Source organism: Drosophila sechellia, chromosome 3R, assembly GCF_004382195.2.
Source record: "Drosophila sechellia strain sech25 chromosome 3R, ASM438219v1, whole genome shotgun sequence".
In the NCBI taxonomy this organism is placed as follows: Eukaryota; Metazoa; Arthropoda; class Insecta; order Diptera; family Drosophilidae; genus Drosophila; species Drosophila sechellia.
Window position 1 is genome coordinate 902,190 of NC_045952.1, and position 24,952 is coordinate 927,141.

Sequence of the window (24,952 nt, forward strand, 5' to 3'; positions counted from 1 at the left end):
TCTAGTAGAGTGCTGTGAAAACGTTCCACTTGCCCGTTTGAGACTCTGTGAAGGGGTGGCGCATTTGTGATGCTGACGCCAAAATGGTTGTCTAGCATGGCCGTGATGGTGTGCGATTTTAACGATGGCTCGTAGTCGCAGTAAATCACGTTGGCGTTTGGGAAGACATTTTTGACCTGCAACACGGCCGGTTTCAATTCCTCAATTGTTCTTGACGGCACACGCTGTACGACGGCGAATTTAAAAATTTCTCAATGCAAGTGAGAAAATATTTACTATCCGTTAAGAAAATGTCTATGTGTCGCATTTCTCCTACTTGAGATTGAATCGGTGACTCGCCAATCTCTTGTTTCTTCGGATGCCTATCATATTTACCTTTCGCGCTTGCTTTGCAGTTTTGGACAATTTCATTGGCCAGTTTGGCCATTTTTGGGAAGTAGAACTCTGTGAGATCCTGCTTCACATTTTCTTTGGCCGACCGGTGGGCAATATTGTGTTGTGCTAATATCACTTTTTTCCCTTCCTCGACCCCAAAAATATCTTTTTTTTTTTTTTTTATTAATCGAGTTACGGTAGGAAAATTAAAATCTTCTAAAGATACCACCTACTGTCCGTAGGTGGCATGCACGATTCATAAGCCCTATTGGAATTATGCCTACGTACTAAAACAAAAACCTCCGCGTGCTCTTCAGTCCTTACTCGCTCACCGGGACTGCCAGTCAAGGTAAGACTTCGGTGAGCGGGATGTGAGGCCAGGTCGCACTCCCTGCCTTCAGTGTAGTCCATGGGGACTCCTCCTTCCACCCTTTAGTTGATTATTACGACGAGCCGGGAACTCTGGGGTAGAATTCTTCGCCCGCCGTCACCCAGGACGCCAGTTTGGGCTTAGACATCCGCTCTGTTGGCCATCTCGTCTGATCGGACACGCTTCATCATATTAATAATAAGGCTGTGTCCCAGCTCCCAAGCCTCGCTGTTCGCCAGCATAGCCGCGAACAAGCCACTAGGGCTGAACGGAGTACCTGCCAGCGTCTTTAGCTGCTCCCTCTCCGCCGTGAACCTGGAGCAGTGCATTAGCACATGTTCTGCTGTTTCCTCACCGTCGACGCAGAACATGCATCGAGCTGTCTCTACGTGACGGAACCGTAGTAGGTAGGCCCGGAAGCAGCCATGGTCCGTAAGAAACTGGGTTAGGTGGTAGTCCAAGCATTTGTGCTGGCACTCTGCCCAAACTGTCAACTCAGGGATGAGCTGATGGGTCCACCTCCCCCGTCGCGAAGTTTGCCATCTGCTCTGCCATTCACCTGTTAGCCACTCGTGTGCCTCTTGCTTGGAAGCGCCACTTCGCATTAGACTGAGAGCCTTGATCTCCAGATCAATTGGCGGCAGGCCTGCAAGGGCTAGCGCCGCGTCCTCGGATATGGTCCTGAAACCTCTAATGAGCCTGAGGGCCATTGACCGAAGCACCGAACGAGCTCCTTTCAGGTATGAGCCCCTGCTAGTGGCATTGCTCCAGATTGGTGCAGCGTATAACAGAGAAGCCTTTGCTACTGACACCAGCAGTTTCCTGGCCGGGTGTCTTGGGCCTCCGACGTTGGGCATAAGCCTAGCCAACGAAGAGGCTGTGACTGCTGCCTTCTTGCTGGCGTAGCTTGCGTGGTCCTTGAATGATAGTCTGCGATCTATCATTACCCCCAGGTACTTTAGGGACTCTTGAGAGGTCACCTGTGTGCCATTGACGGAGACCAGCATGTTCTCCACCTTTTTTCTGCTGCTGAGAAGGACTGCTTCGGTCTTGTGAGCCGCTATTGCTAGCCCGGCTTTCTCGAGCCACAGGATGGCAGCACCGATCGTAGAGTTGCATTTGTCCTCCAACCCTGCGATTGTTTTAGAGACAGCTGTGATTGCCACATCGTCAGCAAAACAGTGCAGCTCTACTCCTACGGGCCTGTTGATGCCCAAGATCCCATCGTACATAATGTTCCATAGGATTGGTCCAAGTACCGATCCTTGGGGAACACCTGCCGAAACTCGGTATCTTTTTGGGCCATCTTCAGTATCATACCATAGGACCCGATCCCTAAAGTAGCTGCCAACGACTATCCTTAGGTACTCCGGGATTCCCATGCGGTTCATGGCTGCGAGTATTACGGGCCATCTGGCGGTGTTAAATGCGTTCCTTTCGTCCAGAGTCACTATAGCGCAGTATTCCTTCCTGCCCCCTAACCATCTATCACCAGATAGAGCGGTCTTGGCGATGTTACTAACGGCCGAAAGAGCGTCCAGTGTGCTCTTTCCTTTCCGGAAGCCATATTGATGGCTTCCCAGGCCGTTGGTGCTCTCGGTGATTGCCTCTATTCTAGTATACAGGATACGTTCGAATAGTTTTCCTACTATATCCAGTAGGCATAGAGGGCGGTAGCTGTTTGCAGCATGTGCTGGTCCCTTGCCTTTCGGCAACAGGACTAGCTTCTGGCTTTTCCACCTTGTTGGGAAGATTCCATCCAGAAGGCATTGCTGGAAGGTGGCCCTGAAGATTTCAGGTCTACCCAGCGCCACTGCTTTTATAACAGCTCCAGGAATACCGTCTAGTCCAGGGGCTTTGTTCGGTTTGATGCGCTTGGCTGCCTCGACGACTTCAAGTACAGTGACGCACTGGAAATCTGGGGCAGGGGCTGCCTCTGTTGGCCTCCATAGAGTGGTTTGCTTTGGGAATAGCTTCCTACTATGTTAGCCAGGACCCCCGGGTCGGATGGGGTTGCCGCTCTCCTCCTTAGCTTGTTGGTAACGAGTTTGTAGGCGAGGCCCCAGGTATCGCTGTCTACGCCATCCTGCAGCTCCTTAAACGACCGCGCTTTGGCAGCCGCGATCCCGTGCTTGAACTCACGGCGTTTCCTTCTGAAAGCCTCTAAGAGTTCCGCGTGGTGGGTACTGCCTCTGGCTCGTTGCGCCGTTCTCCTAGCCCTGAGGCAATCAGACCTTAGTTGGCTTAGGGAGGCACTCCACCAGTAAACGGGTGGTTTGCGCTGTGCCTTATTTTTCCTAGGCATGGTTGCGTCGCAGATTCCTTCGAGCATAAACATGAGGCCTGCCGCCATACTCTCTGCGTCCCCATTTGGGATTTCCAGGGAATTGATCTGATAGGCCAGCATGGCCTCATCGATCTTCCTGGTGTCCCATGCTTTCCCGGCTGTTCTGCTCTGCCGTCTCCTGGGCATGCCCTCTGGGGAGAGACTGAAAGAGATCAGGGCGTGGTCGCCCAGCGTCATGACGTCATGGACCATCCAGTTGTTGATGTCCACTAGCCCTCTGCTGACAAAGGTAACGTCAATAAAGGACGTACCCCTATCATTGTTGAACGTCGGCTTCCGTCCGTCGTTCAGCAGTATAAGGTCCAGCATTCCCATGGCGTCAATCACAGCTCGGCCTCTGGCGTTGGATGTCCTGCTGCCCCATTCCACTGCCCAGGCATTAAAGTCGCCGGCAACGACCTTCGGGCTTCGCCCTCTCGCATGGTCCACGAGCGCCTCCAGGAACTCCTCGAACTGATCGGGGGTGTCGCTCGGCGGAGCGTAGCAGCTGTACATGTGCACGTGATTTAGCTTCGCATAAGCGATACCCCGCATAGGTAAAGCAGCCAGTTCCTGGACGTGGAGAGAGCTGCAGCATTTGATAGCTGCTTTACCTGACTCGTCAAGAATCATGGATGATTCTCCACTACCAGAGACGTAGGGTTCGCTTAGGAGCATGATGTCTACATTGCGCTCAGCCGCAGTCTGGGCCAGGAGGCTCTGAGCTGCTGCGCAATGATTGACATTGAGCTGTACTACGCTAATGTGGGCGTGCATTAAGGTGGCTCTTGGCTTCTTTCAGGGTCGCTCTGTAGGTCGGGCACGCAAAGCTACCCGTCGGGTGGTTTCTGTCCACCTCGCTGCTGCAGATCAGGCATTTTGGTGCTGCAACGCACCCCTTTGCCTTGTGCCCACGCTCACCGCATCTAAGACAGCAGTCTGCCCTGTCGGTGTCCTTGCAGGTTGCTGATCGATGTCCATAGCCCAAACACCTGTAGCATCTCGTTGGTCGGACGTCCTGGGTGAAACGACATCTTGACCATCCAACGATTACGGTTCCCTGTTTAAGGACCGGTATCGCCACATTCGCGTTCAGCAGCACTGAGGCTATCTGCGTGCCATCCCGCATTCTGCGAAGGCCCCTGATATCTTCAGGGTTTATCTGCAGACCCTGGAATTGGGCGACCATGCAGCTGTGGAGCTCATGTGCTGTCGTAGCCTCGTCCAATCCGCTGCAAGATAGAGCTATTTTTTGCGCTCCCGTGCGCACAGAGGCCAAGTCACCCCAAAAATATCTGTAACACGGTTTATGTAGTGCCAGAATCTTGTAGTCGGGAATCTCCGCACTAAATAGTCCTGCACCGTTGCTAACGTGTGCAAATCGCAATGGAGGACGCCCTTGGGGAATATTGAATCCGCAAGGTCAGGAGTAATGACTCCTTGTCGGTGAAGTTGATTGCGTGTCGATTCTTATCTTTGAAGAGAACGAAAGAGCGTTTTAGCGGACCTCTTCTAGAATTAGTTGTTTCTGGAAGCAGTTTCGGGGCTTATCCGTTGATTCTGTGGCGTGGGTGAGGGAAATCTCACTGTGAATGGTCGCAGCGCATGATTCTGAGTCCTGTTCTTCTATGGCATTAATTTGCTGCATAGACAGGGCATCAGCAACCAAATTTTCTTTTCACGGTTTATATACTACTTTCGCACCCGTTTCCTCGATGTGACCATTCCACCTTTTAATTTTTGCGTTAGGGTTAGAATCTGATACCGAGAATGACAATGGCTAATAATTCTCTTTCATTTGTGGCGTAGTTCATTTCCCTATCCTTTAATGTCCTCGAGATCATTGTAATAGGACGGTTCTCTTGTGAAAGAACTGCTCCAATACCGTAGGCTGAAGCATCCGTCGTTAGATGGAATGGCTTATTATAATCCGGGTATCTGAGCATAAAATCTTCGGAAGCCAAAATGTTGCGCAGTTTTTCGAAAGATTTTTTTTGTGCCTCATTGAATTGTACTTGGATGTGTCGCGATCTATGTCTGCTTACACTTCCATTTTCGCCCTTTAAGATTTCCGAAATAGTCCTTGCTATGGCTGCAAAATCCTTAATAAAGCATCTGTAATAGCTAGCGAGACCTAGGAATGATCTAACCACAAATACAGTTTTTGGTTCGGGGAACTCTTTTATGGCTCTGACCTTTTCTGGGTCGGTAGTGGTGCCATCACTGGTGACTATAAAGCCAATAAAGTTTACGCTTTTTTTTCCACAACTTGACTTTTTTACTGAGACTCTAATATTTTCATCGACTATGGTTTTTCTCATTTTCTGAGAAGATTATTACATCATCGACGTAGACATAGCAAGTCTTGCCGACTTGCTCTCTGAGAATATCATCAATGGCTCTCTGGAAGATGCTGGCAGCATTTGTCAAGCCAAAGGGAAGCCTCTTGAATTCGTACTTCCCTCCGTTTACGGAGAGGAAAGTTTTTTCGCGGTCATTATCCGCTAAGACGATCTGGTGATACGCGGACTTGAGGTCCAGTGTCGTAAAAAATTTGGCCTTGCCCAAGTTGCCCAGTATCATAGAAATATCTGGCATCGGGTATTTTTCCGGGATAGTCCTTTCGTTAAGCTTACGAAAGTCTATCGCTAATCGTCTATTTTGATTGCCGGCCTCGTCGGTTCCTTTTTTATCAGCCACCCATATTGGGTTTTTAAAAGGAGACACCGACTTCTGAATTATACCATTTTTAAGCATGTCTTGGATCTCGTTGTTGACGAAATCTGCTGCCGACATGGAGTATTGATATTATTTGGCGTAAATGGGCTCTTTGCTAGTCGTTCTAATCGTGGCCACTACCGATGTGTTATATGGCAGGTTCTCGTTGGGATCTGCGAAGGCGTTTTTTCGGCTTCTGATCATCCCCAGAAATGGCCTTTTCACCAAGGGTGGTGCGTCTGAGCACTCCACGTTAGTGAAGTTGACGTCAGTGCATTTATGGAATGAATTCTTCTCAACCTCGTTACCCCATTTGAGTTAGGCGGACGCGAGGTAATGTGACGCGCGGGCCTGTGTTAACAGATTGGCCCCGATTACCCTGTCGAATATTGTAATATCTGGTAGAATGAAAAAAGTCGCTTTCGAATTAAAAATCGAGACGAAGCATTTTTTGTCTGTAAAGAAATTCATTGGTACTCCTGCTAGTCTTCGTCTGATGACGGGTAACAGGGATTTTCGACTAAAAATTGACGTGGTTAGATTCCACTTCTTGCGCTAAAGACAGAGCTGACGGCATGTCTTTCGGCCTTGCCGCGAAAAGCACGTCAGTGAGGTTGCGTTTAAGTCCCGAGATGAAAATACGCAAGGCGTCCTCTCGGAATTTTTTGCACAATATTTTTGCCGTCGATGGCTCGTGAGACATATGAGGTTTATTTGTGAGTATGGTGAGTTTTTTTTTCGACCTCATCATAATATTGTAAGAGGGTCATGTTGTTTCTCTGTCTTAAAGTGCTCTTGTCTTGTTCAATGACATACATTAGACGCTTGTCACTGTAAGTGAAATCGACGGATTTATAATGGCATCGAAATTCAGTACAGTCCCAAACGAGGATAAAACGTTATCGCGCCCCTAACTTTGTTTCTAATAATTGTCATTGCCTCGTAATGGCGAGAGGTGCCGTTGCCCACATGGAGAATTATTAGTTATATCCATGGGTTCGTAGGTTCTGATTACGGGGGCCACGGCTGAGGTGGGGCGACATGTGCTGATTTCAACCAGCTGGCCAGCTCCTGAATTTTCTGACGCATTTCATTTTGTTCGAGTTCGGTTTTGGCGGCCTCCTCCGCTAAAGTATTGGCCACAATTGCCTGTATTACAGCTTTGAGCTGTTCTGGATCTATCGCCATTGCAGGGGGATTCGCGATTACACTTCTTAGAGGGGGAGCTTGATTTTCGCTATCGGACTCTGAGTTTGTGGAGCATGGTTTATTATTCCTATACTGTAAGAATCCGGGCTGCATGAGCAGTCCAACTCGCTTAGGTATGCAAAAGCTGCCTGTGTGGGTGGCAGTTGACCAAAGAAAGACAAACAATAAATAAAGAAATATAAAATGAAAAGCGAACGTACGCGCTGTTACAAAAAATAATTATATGATTTTTGTTTCTATTCACATTGATTTCTGTTAAAAATATATTTTTTGTGTGTTATTTCGTCACTTATTCCCTTCATTTTTCCCGCGCCGCTGTCTTTTGCTTTGCCGCAAATTTAGAAGCTTTGCTTTGCCGCATATTTGGAAGCTGTTTGGGCGGTATTGGTCATGGTGGTGGTGGGGGGTGGTTTTTACCACTAGTTGAGCGCCAATTATTTAACGATTAATCGCGAAGTCTTGCGATGTTGCCATCCGTTATGTTTCCTTCAGAGGTGAAGGGCTTCCTTGGCTGGATGCTCTGGGGGGTCCGGGGAGCTGGAGAAGATTATTATTTACGTTGAGAGGAACTTTCCTCTTTTAACTGCCAGCCTTGTGGTCTGGCAGAGTAAGTAATGTAAATGTGTTTTACTAAGTTTAGTCGGAGTTGACGAGCTGCCGCTCTTTATTCTGGTAAATGCAAATTCAAATTGAAACTTAAAATGATTCTTAAAGCTAATAAAGACTCGCAGCAACGCAAATATGCTGTGTTTGCCGGCTGCTGGGTCAGCGCTGTCAGTTCTAGTTCGTTGGCTTGTGTTAACTTATGTACTTTATATAGTCAGAAACGCTTCGTTCCTGTTCCACACTTTTCAACGAATCTAGTATACCCTTTTGCTCCACATGTAACGAGTGTAAAAAACCGATAATGTAAAAGTGGAAAAATTTTACTTTTCTTGCGCTTGGGACATTTCATCTTTTAAGATGACTTTCCCTAATGAACTCTTTTCGACCATATGTTTTTGTGATTTTTGGCCGGATAATATGGTGGTACAACTGTTGGAAACTAAGATTAAAAATATGATAAAGGGACCCGTGGGAATTAAACTTCACTTTTCCGACACTGCCCCTTCTGACCACGCCAGGCCCTGGTCGTCTCTGCCAACGTACCACCTGCCGGCTCGAACGGTGGTTAGGTTGCTATGGGGTGTGTATCCGTTAGGTCAAGCCAGCGCTCCTCCCACGACCACCTTTGCCGACCAATGACTACACTGTCCCTTGTGACCATTTCAGGTCCTTTTATTCTCCTATAACGTGGATATCTGGATTTCTCTGTTCTGCACTTGCAGTGATCGTCCTTAAGTATCAGCTTTGATACTCACTAACTGATTCCCTTACCTTATCGACGGTTGCGCGCTGATCATTATCGTGGCGTTCCTCTTGCTTTCTCACTGTCCGTTCTCACTCGCTGATCTCTCGTCGACTCGATGGTATAGCTCTCCACATGTTCTAGCTGGCTGCCCCGAGCTGGGCTTGCACGGTCCCTTTATAGACCGCCGGAATGCCGGTATTTCCCCTATTGCGCTCGGCCCGCTCGGGTACAAGGCCCAACTAATGTCCCGTTAGTTAACGGTGCGTCCGCTTTGAGCCAGATCTCTGTGCGCTTGGCCGGCTCGAGTTCACTATTTCCCGTTTGACCTGGCTGCCTTTGACTCCTCTCGCATTCTAGCCTTTTTCGCAAAGCAGCTCTGCTGTACACAGACTTGTGGTGAGTTTTAAGACTCCTTACAGTACATTAACCGGTTTATATTATAGTCACATGGTAAAGGCTAATTTTAATAGACTTAAATATGTATAAATAAAAGATTTCTCTTTAATCCGAACTTTCTTTCCATCCTGGTATATCTTCCATACATATTATTGTCATTAAAAGAAATTTTTCTTTTAGGATATTTAAGTTTACCTGATTGTTATGATTCCACTGCACTGAAATTGGCGGGTCCGGTAAATGTTTTATCACGCATGTTAAATTAACCGTTGATCCCAAATCAATGTAAATCTCTGGACCGCCAAGGATACTAGTAATAGGCTCTAAAAATAATAAAATAAATTGGAAATTGCGTCACGTTATTTGTAAAGTAAAAGAGAAAACAATATCGTATTTAAAGTTTAGAGCATTTAAAAATATATATGATATATACTTACGTAGTTATTAATTTGTCAGTTGAATAAATGATCCGTCAATAACAAAGACAAAGATCAACGCTGAAACAACTTTAAATCGAAACACGAACAATTTAGGTGAACGTCTCTTTATTCAAGAAAAGTCAGCTTAAGACTAACTAAGCAAAAATGTGAATTGGTGTTTATGCATGTGCAAGATTGTATGTACATTGCTTATGTAAGCGTAATATGTGAAGCATATTATGCTACAATATAAGTTAACACCACAAATGTTTTGATAAGAACATTTGAAGCTGCACGCGTATCCGCTTGCTCAACACTCGTCAACAAAGGTACTTGTGGGGTCGCACGAGCGTCCGATTGCGAAACATACGTTGCACCTGCATAACATAAAAGTGCGGACGTAGCGTCTGCCCAATTTCCGTGAGAATCAGCGAGCCAGCGATTGCAGCAAAAATCAAAGCAGCGCAGTCCTAACACAAATAAAAAAATATTTTTTTATTTAATTGAAACTCTTTTGGAGTTAACTTATATAATTCAATAACTACGTCAAAATCGCCCTCCAAGCTCAGAGAAATCACTAGCAAATCATCTAAGTAATTGAACCTCTCATTTCTGAAATGAGAAGGCACGCTTCCATTTACTAAGTCGTCGTGCTTGTACCATTGCACAGCCATGGCAATGGCATTACCTTAAATTGGTTCAAAAGGACTGTGAAGGCCATCTTCTCGAGCGGAGACCTCCAAAGGCACCTGCCAATACGCGTCCTTCAGATCAACGCTAGATATATATTCAGCTTTTGGCAAGCGACTCAAATTATATTTATTTGAGAAAGAGAGCAGCATCCTTAGCGGCAAAACTTTGCACTTTTCGATAATCCGAACAAATCCTAACTTTCCCAGACATAGTTACTATTACGACTCTGACTCTTATATTATTATATCCAATTGAAGCAGTCTATCTAATGTCCTTGTTTAGCTATTGAGCTTTTTCAATAGCTGTTGCGAAAAATAAAGAAAACCGAAGAAAGTTTGTTTATACTGTTTATTTTGCGAATTGTTTAAGGCAGCTAAGGCCTAAGCTAAGTCTTTTCCGAAACACGACGAATTGGCAATTGGCGGGGCAGACAGCCGAAATGCAGCGCCCAAGCTTAACGTAGGTAGCTAACAACAACAATGCGTGCGAGAACAGCGGTTTGCACTATGGGCATCGCAACTGCTACCACTGACTAATTTGGCTTATAATATTAAAGAATATGAGATTAGTCTACTGCACAGTTTTGGCGGTTGCATGACCCAACAGTCCTAATATTGAAAATTTCAGAAATCTTGCCTAAAATAGTTGGGCACCCCGGGAAAAAGTCGACTCAAAGTTAGGATGTTACAGAGTTGGCTGAAATGTTTCCATATGTCAAGGCTGTAGGTATTGACGATGATTTTTTTAATTAATAAGCAGCAGAATGCGTACGGATTCGTCTTAAGTCCGTTTTCAACATACACTGATTATATAATTTATTCAGGAACTCAAATTCTCTTTTGTTTTGCCTTGTATTGTTTTACCAGTTTCATAATAATCCAAAGATTTTTTACTTGTTGGTTCTATGTAATTAGATAGCGACTTACTGGTCACTGCTTTAGATTTTTATTGAATGCTTAAAACATAGCCATAAATCGAAGGGCTGAGCTACTGCTGAGGACAGCAGAAAAACGGCTGCGGTGTATATTACTTACAAATATGTTGTTGAGTATGCTAAGGTAGGCATATTCATGTTACCATAAGGAAATCAAGGATCATATAACACTTGAATTGAAGTCCAGCTTATATGCGTATTCCACAAGTGTTACAATGATTTTGGTGCTATACCGTACTGGAGTAAAGTGGTTATAAAATAAGCAACCGCATACACTACAAACTGTACCTTTCCCTATAAACTGGATTATCGGATTTTCATTTGCCCCGCAGAACCTCCGTCGTTTTTACTGTTCATTGTTCACTGTTCACTTGGGGCAATTACTCGGCACCACCAAATCACATTCGGAGTCCAAGGCTACATTTTGTCTTTCCTTGAGCCGGATCTTCGAGGAATACTTCACGACAGCTAAGTACATACACATATTGGACGACATTTCACTAGTGTAACCCGGTACCCGACTGCCATATCTATTTTCATTTCCATTCGACATTTCATTTTCTTTGGGAACAGTTTCAAGATAAGCGGAAGCCTTCCGCTGCTTCAGATAAGTATAAGCATAAGTTTATCTAAGGTTTGTGGTTTTTAAATAATTTTCTTTAATTATCATATATTTAAACATAATTATTAAAGATCCGTTCGCTTCGCGAGTGATTGATTCTTTTGTGATTTGTGCAGTAGTTTAAACAAATATACAAAGTAGTTTGCATTTTTCGTCTCTTTGTTTTGTTTACACTCCCTTTTTGTGCGTTGTTCGCAGTGGTGTTTGGTGTTGTTTTTTGCATGCACATAAACTGCACTTTTCGCTCTCACTCTCTCTCTCTCTCTTTCGCTCTCCCACACAAAATCTAAATTTCTCAGCGTGCAGACTGCTCTCGTGCGGTTCTTTTAACAGCTCGCTTGAAAGTTTTGACTTTGTGTTTTCGTGCACGCACAGTGGTCTGATTTCAGTTAAACATGGAAACCGTAAATGTTGTCTGCTTTTATAAAAATTGTTGCCAGGTTATAAAACCTGAGCAGCCAAAAATGACTTGTTGACTATGTGATAGAGTGGTGCATACTAAGTGCGCTGGTTTTAATGAACATACAAGTGATGACCTAGCAAAGGGTAAAAATCTAAATTACTGTTGTGATGCTTGCCTTGTGGTTGCGAACGAGATGAAATCGTTTATGCGCCAAACTAAAGGTGGCTTGAAAGAACTGATCAACAGTTTTGGCGTAGCTAGAGATAGTTTTCGTCGAGCCGATGATCTTCTTTCCGCGCTTAATTCACAGTTTAATGGCCTTAAGCTATTAGATGAATCTCCAAAGCGCAAAAAAGGCGCTGGTGGTAGGCTGCCTAAGGCCCCGCAACCACGGGCAAATGATCAACAGGACTCCACAATCCGATCAATCAGCTGTGGATGGACCCCACCCTGTGATTGCTAAAAATTCCGAATTGTCTGCACTGGTTTCTTAACCAGTGATTCCACCTGTCTCGATTAGTTTACCACCACAAGGGAACATTGAGTTCAGACTACCGGCACAAGTTGGCACTTCAGAAATACAATCTGCAGGGCCAAACCCCTCGCGGTGGTTCCACTAAAGAAACAAATTTTCGTTTCTCGGCTTTCCCCTGATCAAACATCGTCGGATGTATTGTCTTATATACAAGACAAAACAAAAGCCGATAATATAAAAGTGGAAAAATTTAACTTCTCTTACGCTAGGGACATATCATCTTTCAAGATAACTGTCCCAAACGAGCTCTTTTCGACCATATGTTCGGGTGATTTTTGGCCGGATAGTATGGTGGTAAAAGAGTTTGAAGCTAAGATCAAAAATAAGAAAAAGGTGCCCGTGGGAATTAAACTTCCCTCACGTGGCCAGACCACTGCACCATCCGCCTCTTCATCTTCTTCCTCTTCAAAAAAATAACAACGAATCTTAATATCTCCTTACTAGAGGCTTGCGTAGCAAATTAAGCAAATTGTATTGTGATAGTCTTTCATTTGCATCCCATATAACAGTGCTCACAGAGACTTGGTTGAAGCCGGAGATACTTAACTCCAAAGTCTTCCCAGGTATGTACACTATATATACGTTTGACCGTCCCTCCAGACGGGGAGGTGGAGTCTTAATTGCGGTTAGATCTACCCTCGCGTCGGAGGAGTTACTTTTGGACGATTCCTGTAACTCGGAATTCGTATGTGTAAAGCTGTGTTTTGCCGACAGATCAGTTTATATTACGTGATCCTATATTCCGCCATCTTCTGAATTCCCAGAATATCAGAATCATCTGTCCGCTATCCAGTCCATCTTGAATAAACTTTCTGACAGGGACCAATTGGTAGTTCTAGGTGATTTTAATATACCTGGCACAATGTGGTCCCCAGAAAAACAATCGAATATCCTTCTCCCTTTAGCACAACATGACTTTATTGACGGCTTGCTCGACTTATCGCTGTCGCAAGTTAATTATATTCCAAATTCTCTTGGTCGACTTTTGGATCTATGTTTTGTAACAAGTCCTGAAAGTGTGTTTCTGTCCAGGGTAGTACCTCTTACTCAACCTGAAGATCAATATCATCCTACTTTCGAGGTGGAAATCGACTTAGGTACGGTATTAAAAGTAAATTCAGAGAAGTCAACAAAGCGAATTCCCTGTTTTCGCAAGGCAAATTTTCGGAGGCTAAACAATTTTATAGCTGGCTTTAATTGGTCCGATCTTTACTCCTGCAACATAATGGCGGATGCGATTAATATGTTTTATACCGCAATAAAATCATTTTTTGACTCTTGTCTTCCGATGTACTATCCGTCATTATCTATAACCTCCTTGGTTTAATAAAGAGTTGACACACCTAAGAAATGTAAAGTCCAGACTCTATACGAAATTTAAAAATACCGGTTCTCAGTCCATCCTTTGTAAATATTTAAGCGCTCGGTTAAACTTTACCGTTCTTAATGCTCAGTGCTACAAAAATTATTTAAACCGTTGTAAGTTCCAGTTTGCACAGGATCCGAAACAGTTTTATAATTTCGTTAGCACTAAGCGAAAAAGAAGTTCTTACCCTTCTTCGCTATTTTTTGAAAATACTACGGTAACATCGGATAAGGCAATAGCCGATCTATTCACCGAGTTTTTTCAAACAACATATTCAACTTTACCTCATTCCGAACAGCCATACTCTTATGCGGTATCTAAGTCGAATCTAATATTTATCCCCACTAGAAACGAAAGCGTGTTAAACCGGTCTATTCGCCAGGTCCCGATGGAATCCCTGGCTGTGTGCTCAGATTCTGTGCGGAAGCCTTGTGCACGCCTCTACTGAAACTGTTTACCTTATCTTTGGAATCTTCTCAATTCCCTCATATATGGAAGGAGTCATTTGTGATTCCTCTTCAAAAAAAAGGTAGCAAACTGGATGCAAGCAATTACAGAGGAATCTCTAAATTGTCGGCTATCCCAAAACTTTTCGAAAATGTTATCTATTCTTGTATCGCTTTCTAATTCAAAGGCGTGGAGGTCACCTTGAAGACGACAAGCAACAAAAACGTTCGCATGATGACCCATGACAAGGAAAGCTTTACCGCCTTAAAGGATTTTGAGATGAACGCGCCTATAGGGTAGTCATCAAAGGCATTCACTACTCAACGGACGTGGATGAAAGTCGTGATGGGCTAAACGGTCACGGAGATGCACCAAAAACCTTGAGCCGGCCAAGAACAACATGAAGGCTTATCAAGTTAAGTGACTTTGCAGCTCAGTATTGACGATTGTGCCACCAATAAAGTCGAACGACACTGCCAGATAGAGCACAGTTGTGTGCTAGATATTACCATTTGGAACGCAAACGGTCAGATCCACAACAGGCCCGAGGTCGAGCTATATTGCAAGACCAACCAAGCAGATATATTACTTAGCCCACTTCTCAGACAGATCTTACTTCACCTTATATCAGCCAACCACCCAAATGGTTCAGACCGTGGCGGCATTGCTATCCTTATCCAGCGATCTCCGGCGGCCTGGATCCGGCAAGAATTCAGACCAAAGAGGAAGAAGATCTCCTTTCGGACCACATTAACTTAAGAGATTACATAGATGTAGATGGGTCGGAGTATTCACTAATTATAAGTTATTGGTGGGGGAGATTTAGGGGATGTTTCCTATACAGGCGTCTGAGGGTTTGAGGCTGTTGTCTCATGGCCAGATGGTTTGGGTGGTTGTTCAGTCTTTTTGTGTATCTCCCACTGAGGCGGGAGATCTCCTCTGCTACCCATGTCATTTCAAGCTCCTTGTGTATGGTGGAGCTTTGGATGATGGCTGATGCTTCTTGGGGGTCTGAGGCGGAGGCTCTTGACCAAACTTCTCGCAGACTCCGAGACGATACCCCAGGCCACCGAAAAAAATACTGCCTTGCAGTACTGATGGACATTAAGCAGGCCGTTTATCGGGTTTGGCACCCCGGTCTCCTACTGAAGCTCAGAAACGGCCTGCCCCAGCCATACTTCAAGTTCTTGAAGTTTGTCTTGGAGGGCAGAATCTATCATAATCATCATGAGGGCTAATTCAGATAGGTTGCTTGAGAGTCTTAAGAAGTTTCGCTGTATAAACACCAGTACATCTCCGTTAGTTTGTTTCCAAACCTCCTCTTGTTTTTCTCATACACATGTTCTCCTATTTCAAACACGCGGTTTTGCTTTGATGGGTTGCTTTGATATTTACACAGCGGAGATCTCCCGCCTCAGTCGGAGATGCACAAAAAGACTGAACAACAGTCTCAAACCCTCAGACGCCTTCGGAGGAAACATCCCCTAGATCTCCCACACCAATATCTTATAATACTCCGACCCATCTACATATATGCTTTCTCTTAAGTCTTAAGAATTTCAACGGCTAGTCGAACGCATCCACGAGGCATTCGCGCAGAAGAAGTATTGTTGAACTGTAATACTAGATGTGAAGCAGGCATTTGACCGAGTTTGGCATCCTGGACTCCTCCACAAACTAAAATCCTACCTTCCAAGCCCCCATTTTAGCCTCCTTAAATCCTTGATTTCGGTTGAGCCATGTATTGAGCTCACCGAGAACGGACTGGCGACCGGCATTACACTTTTTAAGCTCCTTTATGTAATTTAATTAATATCTTCGACTGTTGCCTTTGCTGCCTTCTCATACTCCTGCTTGGCCCCTTTTTCTTTAGGGGTTTCTGAGACAACATTATTGATAAGTTGGCGTCTTGGACCTGTCGAATGGTCCGAGGAAATTCTCCTCTTAGAAGCATTGGACTCATTAGGGTTGTTCTTACTGAACTCAGTGCGCTGCCTGAACGTGGACGACGAATCGACCTCCATAGGTTGAGGTTTCCAGACGTTTGCGCTCGTTCCTTGGCCTTGGCGTAGGAATTTGCGAACATTGCACCTTTCATTGTTTGCTTCCGCCTCTTTGGCCAGAGCCAGGGCAGACCGCAAATCTATAGGTTGAGCCGCGAAAACCACAGCTCCAAGGGACTTTTTGAGGCCCTGAAAGCATGCAGTGCGTCGGCTCTTACTTCAGCGTTGAGTAAGTCAGCGCCCTCTTGCTCGTGTGTCATTACAATCTTGACGAGCGTCAATTTTTTCTCGACTTCGTCGTAGTATTCCATCAATGGCAGGCCACCATCTGGCCACCATCTGACCACCATCTGGCCACCATCTGACCACCATCTGCCTGACCATCTCTAATACTTGCCTCAGTAGGCGAATGTCTTGTCCGAGTACGTGCAGTCTAACCTAGAGAAAATGGCATCGAAATTCAACACAGTATTGTGAGATACGAGAACGGCTCCAGCTGCGCCTCGAATTTCTTTTCGTGCACCATCCGCCTCTTCATCTTCTTTCTCTTCTTCAAAAAACTAACAACGAATCTTACTATTTCCTATCAAAATGCTAGAGGCTTGCGTAGCAAACTTTGTATTGTGATAGCCTTTCCTTTGTGTTGGAATATACTATTCAACCTACAAAAATAACGTTAAACAACACTACTTTATATTTGACATGAATGGCCACACTTTTATTCTCTTTTCTCATTCTTATTCTTGTACGTTTCTTGCTGAGAGTAGGTCGTGGTGCTGGTGTTGCAGTTGAAAATAACTTAAAATATATAACATAAAACTCAAACACAAACTTGACTATTTATTTATTTATTGAGAAAGGAAATATAAATTTTAAACTACAACAGGTTATGGGCCCAGTCCATGCCTAATAAACAATTAAATTGTGAATTAAAGATTGTGAAAATAAATTGTGAAATAGCATTTTTTTTTTCACATTCTTGTGAAATTAATTCCTTCTCAGAATTTGAGTGAAAAGTGGACAAGGCTAAACGTTATATTAAGCCGTTTGATGGCGAGAAGTACGCGATTTGGAAATTTAGAATTAGGGCTCTTTTAGCCGAGCAAGATGTGCTTAAAGTAGTTGATGGTTTAATGCCTAACGAGGTAGATGACTCCTGGAAAAAGGCAGAGCGTTGTGCAAAAAGTACAATAATAGAGTACCTAAGCGACTCGTTTTTAAATTTCGCAACAAGCGACATTACGGCGCGTCAGATTCTTGAGAATTTGGACGCCGTTTATGAACGAAAAAAAAAAAATAATAATTCCTAACCTTCACTGGGAACAGGAGTTAGCCGCCAGAACGTGAATGGGAACAGAATCGGGAACGGGAACAGTCATAAAAGTTGCATCACTCAGCACAAAAAGACGAAGAGGCGGGCAGACGGAGACACAAACAAGTCAACCACCAGCATAGAATGCGGCTGCCAGACAGGCGAGACGGCAATAGTAGTGGCGGCAAGAAAAGGCGCGACAAGCAGAAGAACCGTTTTACTGAGAAAAGAAGAGCGTGCACACGGCGTCAGGGTGCGAGCGGGATAGCAAAACAGGCAAAGGAAAAAGGGACCGAAAAACACTGTGAGAAATAAGACAATACTTTGGTTAAGCGACAGTCAATGAACATTTTTTTTAACATCGTAAGAAAATGTACCATCTATGTTTACAAGGTTGAGAGTCGTTTTTCCTTACCCGCATAAAAATAATTTGTTTAAAAATCGGGTAACTAAACCAAAGAAAATATTCAAGGGAAATTCAAAGTATAAAGTCAAGTGTCACCACTGTGGCAGAGAAGGCCACATTAAAAAAGACTGCTTCCATTATAAAAGAATATTAAATAATAAAAATAAAGAAAATGAAAAAACAAGTTCAAACTGCAACATCACACGGCATTGCGTTTATGGTAAAAGAAGTGAATAATACTTCAGTGATGGATAACTGCGGGTTTGTCCTTGATTCTGGTGCTAGTGACCATCTTATAAATGATGAGTCGCTGTATACCGACAGTGTGGAGGTTGTGCCTCCACTTAAGATTGCAGTGGACAAGCAAGGCGAATTTATTTATGCCACTAAGCGTGGTATTGTCCGACTACGGAATGACCATGAGATTACACAGGAGGATGTACTCTTTTGTAAGGAAGCTGCTGGTAATTTGATGTCCGTAAAGCGTCTCCAAGAGGCAGAAATGTCGATCGAATTTGACAAAAGCGGTGTAACCATTTCGAAAAATGGGTTAATGGTTGTCAAAAATTCAGGTATGTTAAACAATGTACCTGTGATCAATTTTCAAGCATATTCTATAAATGCTAAGCATAAAAATAATTTTCGTTTATGGCATTAGAGGTTTGGCCATATAAGCGATGGCAAATTATTAGAAATAAAACGAAAGAATATGTTTAGTGATCAAAGTCTTCTAAACAACTTAGAGTTATCATGTGAAATTTGTGAACCCTGCTTAAATGGTAAACAGGCAAGACTTCCTTTTAAACAATTGAAAGATAAGACCCATATTAAAAGACCACTTTTTGTAGTACACTCAGATGTCTGTGGGCCTATTACTCCAGTTACTTTAGATGATAAAAATTATTTTGTGATCTTTGTTGATCAGTTTACACATTATTGTGTAACTTATTTAATTAAATAAAAATCTGATGTGTTTAGCATGTTTCAAGATTTTGTAGCCAAGAGTGAAGCTCATTTTAATTTAAAGGTTGTGTATTTATACATTGACAATGGTAGAGAATACTTGTCAAATGAGATGAGACAATTTTGTGTTAAGAAAGGAATTTCTTATCACTTAACAGTGCCACATACACCTCAGTTAAATGGTGTTTCTGAGAGAATGATAAGAACCATTACGGAAAAAGCTCGAACCATGGTTAGTGGTGCAAAACTAGATAAAAGCTTTTGGGGCGAAGCAGTATTAACTGCTACTTATTTAATCAAAAGAATTCCTAGCAGAGCACTAGTTGATAGTTCAAAGACCCCATATGAGATGTGGCACAATAAAAAGCCATATTTAAAACATTTGAGAGTGTTTGGTGCAACTGTTTATGTGCATATTAAAAACAAACAAGGAAAGTTTGATGATAAATCATTTAAAAGTATTTTTGTGGGCTATGAACCCAATGGTTTTAAGTTGTGGGATGCTGTAAATGAAAAATTTATTGTCGCGAGAGATGTTGTTGTCGATGAAACCAATATGGTTAATTCTAGAGCTGTTAAATTTGAAACAGTGTTCCTGAAAGATAGTAAGGAAAGTGAAAATAAAAATTTTCCGAATGACAGTAGGAAAATAATACAAACAGAATTCCCGAATGAGAGTAAGGAATGCGACAACATACAATTCCTGAAAGATAGTAAGGAAAGTGAAAATAAAAATTTTCCAAATGACAGTAGGAAAATAATACAAACAGAATTCCCGAATGAGAGTAAGGAATGCGACAACATACAATTCCTGAAAGATAGTAAGGAAAGTAATAAATATTTTCTGAATGAGAGTAAGAAAAGAAAGCGAGATGATCACCTGAATGAAAGTAAGGGATCAGGCAACCCGAATGAGAGTAGGGAAAGTGAAACAGCAGAGCACTTAAAAGAAATTGGAATTGATAATCCAACTAAAAATGATGGCATAGAAATTATTAATAGAAGAAGTGAGAGATTAAAGACTAAGCCTCAGATATCCTATAATGAAGAGGATAATAGTCTAAATAAAGTTGTTCTAAATGCTCACACTATATTTAACGATGTCCCAAATTCATTTGATGAAATTCAATATAGGGATGATAAATCTTCTTGGGAAGAAGCCATCAATACAGAGTTAAATGCTCATAAAATTAATAATACTTGGACAATTACAAAAAGGCCTGAACACAAAAATATTGTAGATAGCAGATGGGTATTTTCTGTTAAATATAATGAACTTGGAAATCCAATTAGATACAAAGCTAGATTGGTTGCACGAGGATTCACTCAAAAATACCAAATAGACTATGAAGAGACATTTGCTCCTGTAGCTAGAATTTCAAGTTTCCGATTTATATTGTCATTAGCAATACAGTATAACTTGAAAGTCCATCAAATGGATGTAAAAACAGCTTTCTTAAATGGCACGTTAAAAGAGGAAATTTATATGAGACTTCCTCAAGGTATATCGTGTAATAGTGACAATGTGTGTAAATTGAATAAGGCAATTTACGGACTCAAGCAAGCGGCTAGATGCTGGTTTGAAGTATTTGAGCAAGCATTGAAAGAGTGTGAGTTTGTAAACTCTTCAGTTGATCGCTGTATATATATTTTAGACAAAGGTAACATCAATGAAAACATATATGTATTATTATATGTAGATGATGTGGTTATAGCTACAGGAGATATGACAAGAATGAATAACTTCAAAAGGTATTTAATGGAAAAGTTTATGATGACTGACCTAAATGAAATAAAACATTTTATTGGAATTAGGATAGAAATGCATGAAGATAAAATCTATTTAAGCCAATCTGCATATGTTAAAAAAATTTTAAGTAAATTTAACATGGAAAATTGTAATGCAGTTAGTACTCCTTTACCTAGTAAAATAAATTATGAATTACTTAATTCAGATGAAGACTGCAATACCCCATGCCGTAACCTCATAGGATGTTTAATGTACATAATGCTTTGTACACGCCCAGATTTAACTACTGCAGTAAATATCTTGAGCAGATATAGTAGCAAAAATAACGCCGAGTTATGGCAGAACTTAAAAAGAGTTCTTAGATATTTGAAGGGCACTATCGATATGAAATTGATTTTTAAAAAGAACTTGGCATTTGAAAATAAAATTATTGGTTATGTGGATTCTGATTGGGGTGGTAGTGAAATTGATAGAAAAAGTACAACAGGGTATTTATTCAAAATGTTTGATTTTAATCTCATTTGTTGGAATACAAAGAGACAGAACTCAGTAGCAGCCTCATCAACTGAAGCTGAGTATATGGCCCTATTTGAAGCCGTGAGAGAAGCTCTATGGCTTAAATTTTTATTAACTAGTATTAACATTAAACTAGAAAACCCCATTAAAATTTACGAAGACAATCAAGGCTGTATTAGCATAGCAAACAACCCCTCATGTCATAAACGAGCTAAACATATTGATATTAAATATCATTTTGCCAGAGAGCAAGTTCAGAATAATGTGATTTGTCTTGAGTATATTCCTACAGAGAATCAACTGGCTGACATATTTACAAAACCGTTGCCTGCTGCTATATTTTTCAAATTTAAATTCCTGTAAACATATTTTGTTACAATGATCTGATCGGGTTTTTCTGGGTTTTCCCCGTATCCTCGCAGCAAATGCTGGATCAGTTAACACTTCCCAGAATGCACACCACCCACATTTGATAGTTACTAATGAATATTATTGTTATGTTTTTAATTATAGACGTTATTTCTGAGGGGGCGTGTTGGAATATACTATTCAACCTACAAAAATAACGTTAAACAACACTACTTTATATTTGACATGAATGGCCACACTTTTATTCTCTTTTCTCATTCTTATTCTTGTACGTTTCTTGCTGAGAGTAGGTCGTGGTGCTGGTGTTGCAGTTGAAAATAACTTAAAATATATAACATAAAACTCAAACACAAACTTGACTATTTATTTATTTATTGAGAAAGGAAATATAAATTATAAACTACAACACTTTGCATCCCATATTATAGTGTTCACAGAGACTTGGTTAAAGCCGGTGATACATAACTCCGAAGTCTTCCCAGGTATGTACACTACATATAGGTATGACCGTCCCTCTGGACGGGAAGGTGGAGTCTTAATTGCGGTTAGATCTACCCTCGCGTCGGAGGAGTTACTTTTTTACGAGTCCCGTCTCTGTATTCTTATGCGCAAAGCTGTCATTTTCCGACAGATCAGTTTACATAACGTGCTCGTATATTCCACAGTCTTCTGAATTTTCCAAATGACAGTAGGAAAATAATACAAACAGAATTCCCGAATGAGAGTAAGGAATGCGACAACATACAATTCCTGAAAGATAGTAAGGAAAGTAATAAATATTTTCTGAATGAGAGTAAGAAAAGAAAGCGAGATGATCACCTGAATGAAAGTAAGGGATCAGGCAACCCGAATGAGAGTAGGGAAAGTGAAACAGCAGAGCACTTAAAAGAAATTGGAATTGATAATCCAACTAAAAATGATGGCATAGAAATTATTAATAGAAGAAGTGAGAGATTAAAGACTAAGCCTCAGATATCCTATAATGAAGAGGATAATAGTCTAAATAAAGTTGTTCTAAATGCTCACACTATATTTAACGATGTCCCAAATTCATTTGATGAAATTCAATATAGGGATGATAAATCTTCTTGGGAAGAAGCCATCAATACAGAGTTAAATGCTCATAAAATTAATAATACTTGGACAATTACAAAAAGGCCTGAACACAAAAATATTGTAGATAGCAGATGGGTATTTTCTGTTAAATATAATGAACTTGGAAATCCAATTAGATACAAAGCTAGATTGGTTGCACGAGGATTCACTCAAAAATACCAAATAGACTATGAAGAGACATTTGCTCCTGTAGCTAGAATTTCAAGTTTCCGATTTATATTGTCATTAGCAATACAGTATAACTTGAAAGTCCATCAAATGGATGTAAAAACAGCTTTCTTAAATGGCACGTTAAAAGAGGAAATTTATATGAGACTTCCTCAAGGTATATCGTGTAATAGTGACAATGTGTGTAAATTGAATAAGGCAATTTACGGACTCAAGCAAGCGGCTAGATGCTGGTTTGAAGTATTTGAGCAAGCATTGAAAGAGTGTGAGTTTGTAAACTCTTCAGTTGATCGCTGTATATATATTTTAGACAAAGGTAACATCAATGAAAACATATATGTATTATTATATGTAGATGATGTGGTTATAGCTACAGGAGATATGACAAGAATGAATAACTTCAAAAGGTATTTAATGGAAAAGTTTAGGATGACTGACCTAAATGAAATAAAACATTTTATTGGAATTAGGATAGAAATGCATGAAGATAAAATCTATTTAAGCCAATCTGCATATGTTAAAAAAATTTTAAGTAAATTTAACATGGAATATTGTAATGCAGTTAGTACTCCTTTACCTAGTAAAATAAATTATGAATTACTTAATTCAGATGAAGACTGCAATACCCCATGCCGTAACCTCATAGGATGTTTAATGTACATAATGCTTTGTACACGCCCAGATTTAACTACTGCAGAAAATATCTTGAGCAGATATAGTAGCAAAAATAACTCCGAGTTATGGCAGAACTTAAAAAGAGTTCTTAGATATTTGAAGGGCACTATCGATATGAAATTGATTTTTAAAAAGAACTTGGCATTTGAAAATAAAATTATTGGTTATGTAAATTCTGATTGGGGTGGTAGTGAAATTGATAGAAAAAGTACAACAGGGTATTTATTCAAAATGTTTGATTTTAATCTCATTTGTTGGAATACAAAGAGACAGAACTCAGTAGCAGCCTCATCAACTGAAGCTGAGTATATGGCCCTATTTGAAGCCGTGAGAGAAGCTCTATGGCTTAAATTTTTATTAACTAGTATTAACATTAAACTAGAAAACCCCATTAAAATTTACGAAGACAATCAAGGCTGTATTAGCATAGGAAACAACCCCTCATGTCATAAACGAGCTAAACATATTGATATTAAATATCATTTTGCCAGAGAGCAAGTTCAGAATAATGTGATTTGTCTTGAGTATATTCCTACAGAGAATCAACTGGCTGACATATTTACAAAACCGTTGCCTGCTGCGAGATTTGTGGAGTTACGAGACAAATTGGGTTTGCTGCCAGACGACCAATCGAATGCTGAATGAAATTTTTATATATATTTTTCAAATTTAAATTCCTGTAAACATATTTTGTTACAATGATCTGATCGGGTTTTTCTGGGTTTTCCCCGTATCCTCGCAGCAAATGCTGGATCAGTTAACACTTCCCAGAATGCACACCACCCACATTTGATAGTTACTAATGAATATTATTGTTATGTTTTTAATTATGGACGTTATTTTTGAGGGGGCGTGTTGGAATATACTATTCAACCTACAAAAATAACGTTAAACAACACTACTTTATATTTGACATGAATGGCCACACTTTTATTCTCTTTTCTCATTCTTATTCTTGTACGTTTCTTGCTGAGAGTAGGTCGTGGTGCTGGTGTTGCAGTTGAAAATAACTTAAAATATATAACATAAAACTCAAACACAAACTTGACTATTTATTTATTTATTGAGAAAGGAAATATAAATTATAAACTACAACACTTTGCATCCCATATTATAGTGTTCACAGAGACTTGGTTAAAGCCGGTGATACATAACTCCGAAGTCTTCCCAGGTATGTACACTACATATAGGTATGACCGTCCCTCTGGACGGGAAGGTGGAGTCTTAATTGCGGTTAGATCTACCCTCGCGTCGGAGGAGTTACTTTTTTACGAGTCCCGTCTCTGTATTCTTATGCGCAAAGCTGTCATTTTCCGACAGATCAGTTTACATAACGTGCTCGTATATTCCACAGTCTTCTGAATTTTCCAAATGACAGTAGGAAAATAATACAAACAGAATTCCCGAATGAGAGTAAGGAATGCGACAACATACAATTCCTGAAAGATAGTAAGGAAAGTAATAAATATTTTCTGAATGAGAGTAAGAAAAGAAAGCGAGATGATCACCT

General features: G+C 41.4%; 1 protein-coding gene across 7 annotated transcripts in view; it reads right to left on the reverse strand.

Moving 5' to 3' along the window:
• Positions 1-24,952, reverse strand: part of LOC116801758 (neurotrimin) — a 149,260-nt gene that overhangs the window by 28,843 nt on the left and 95,465 nt on the right. For 6 of the 7 annotated variants that reach the window (XM_032723094.1, XM_032723095.1, XM_032723096.1 and 3 more), the window contains exon 5: positions 8,941-9,068. In XM_032723094.1, the coding sequence (XP_032578985.1) occupies positions 8,941-9,068 (128 nt within the window). Of the gene's footprint in view, positions 1-8,940; positions 9,069-9,318; positions 9,635-24,952 lie in introns of those variants that run through there. The other variant, XM_032723091.1, reaches the window with a different exon arrangement.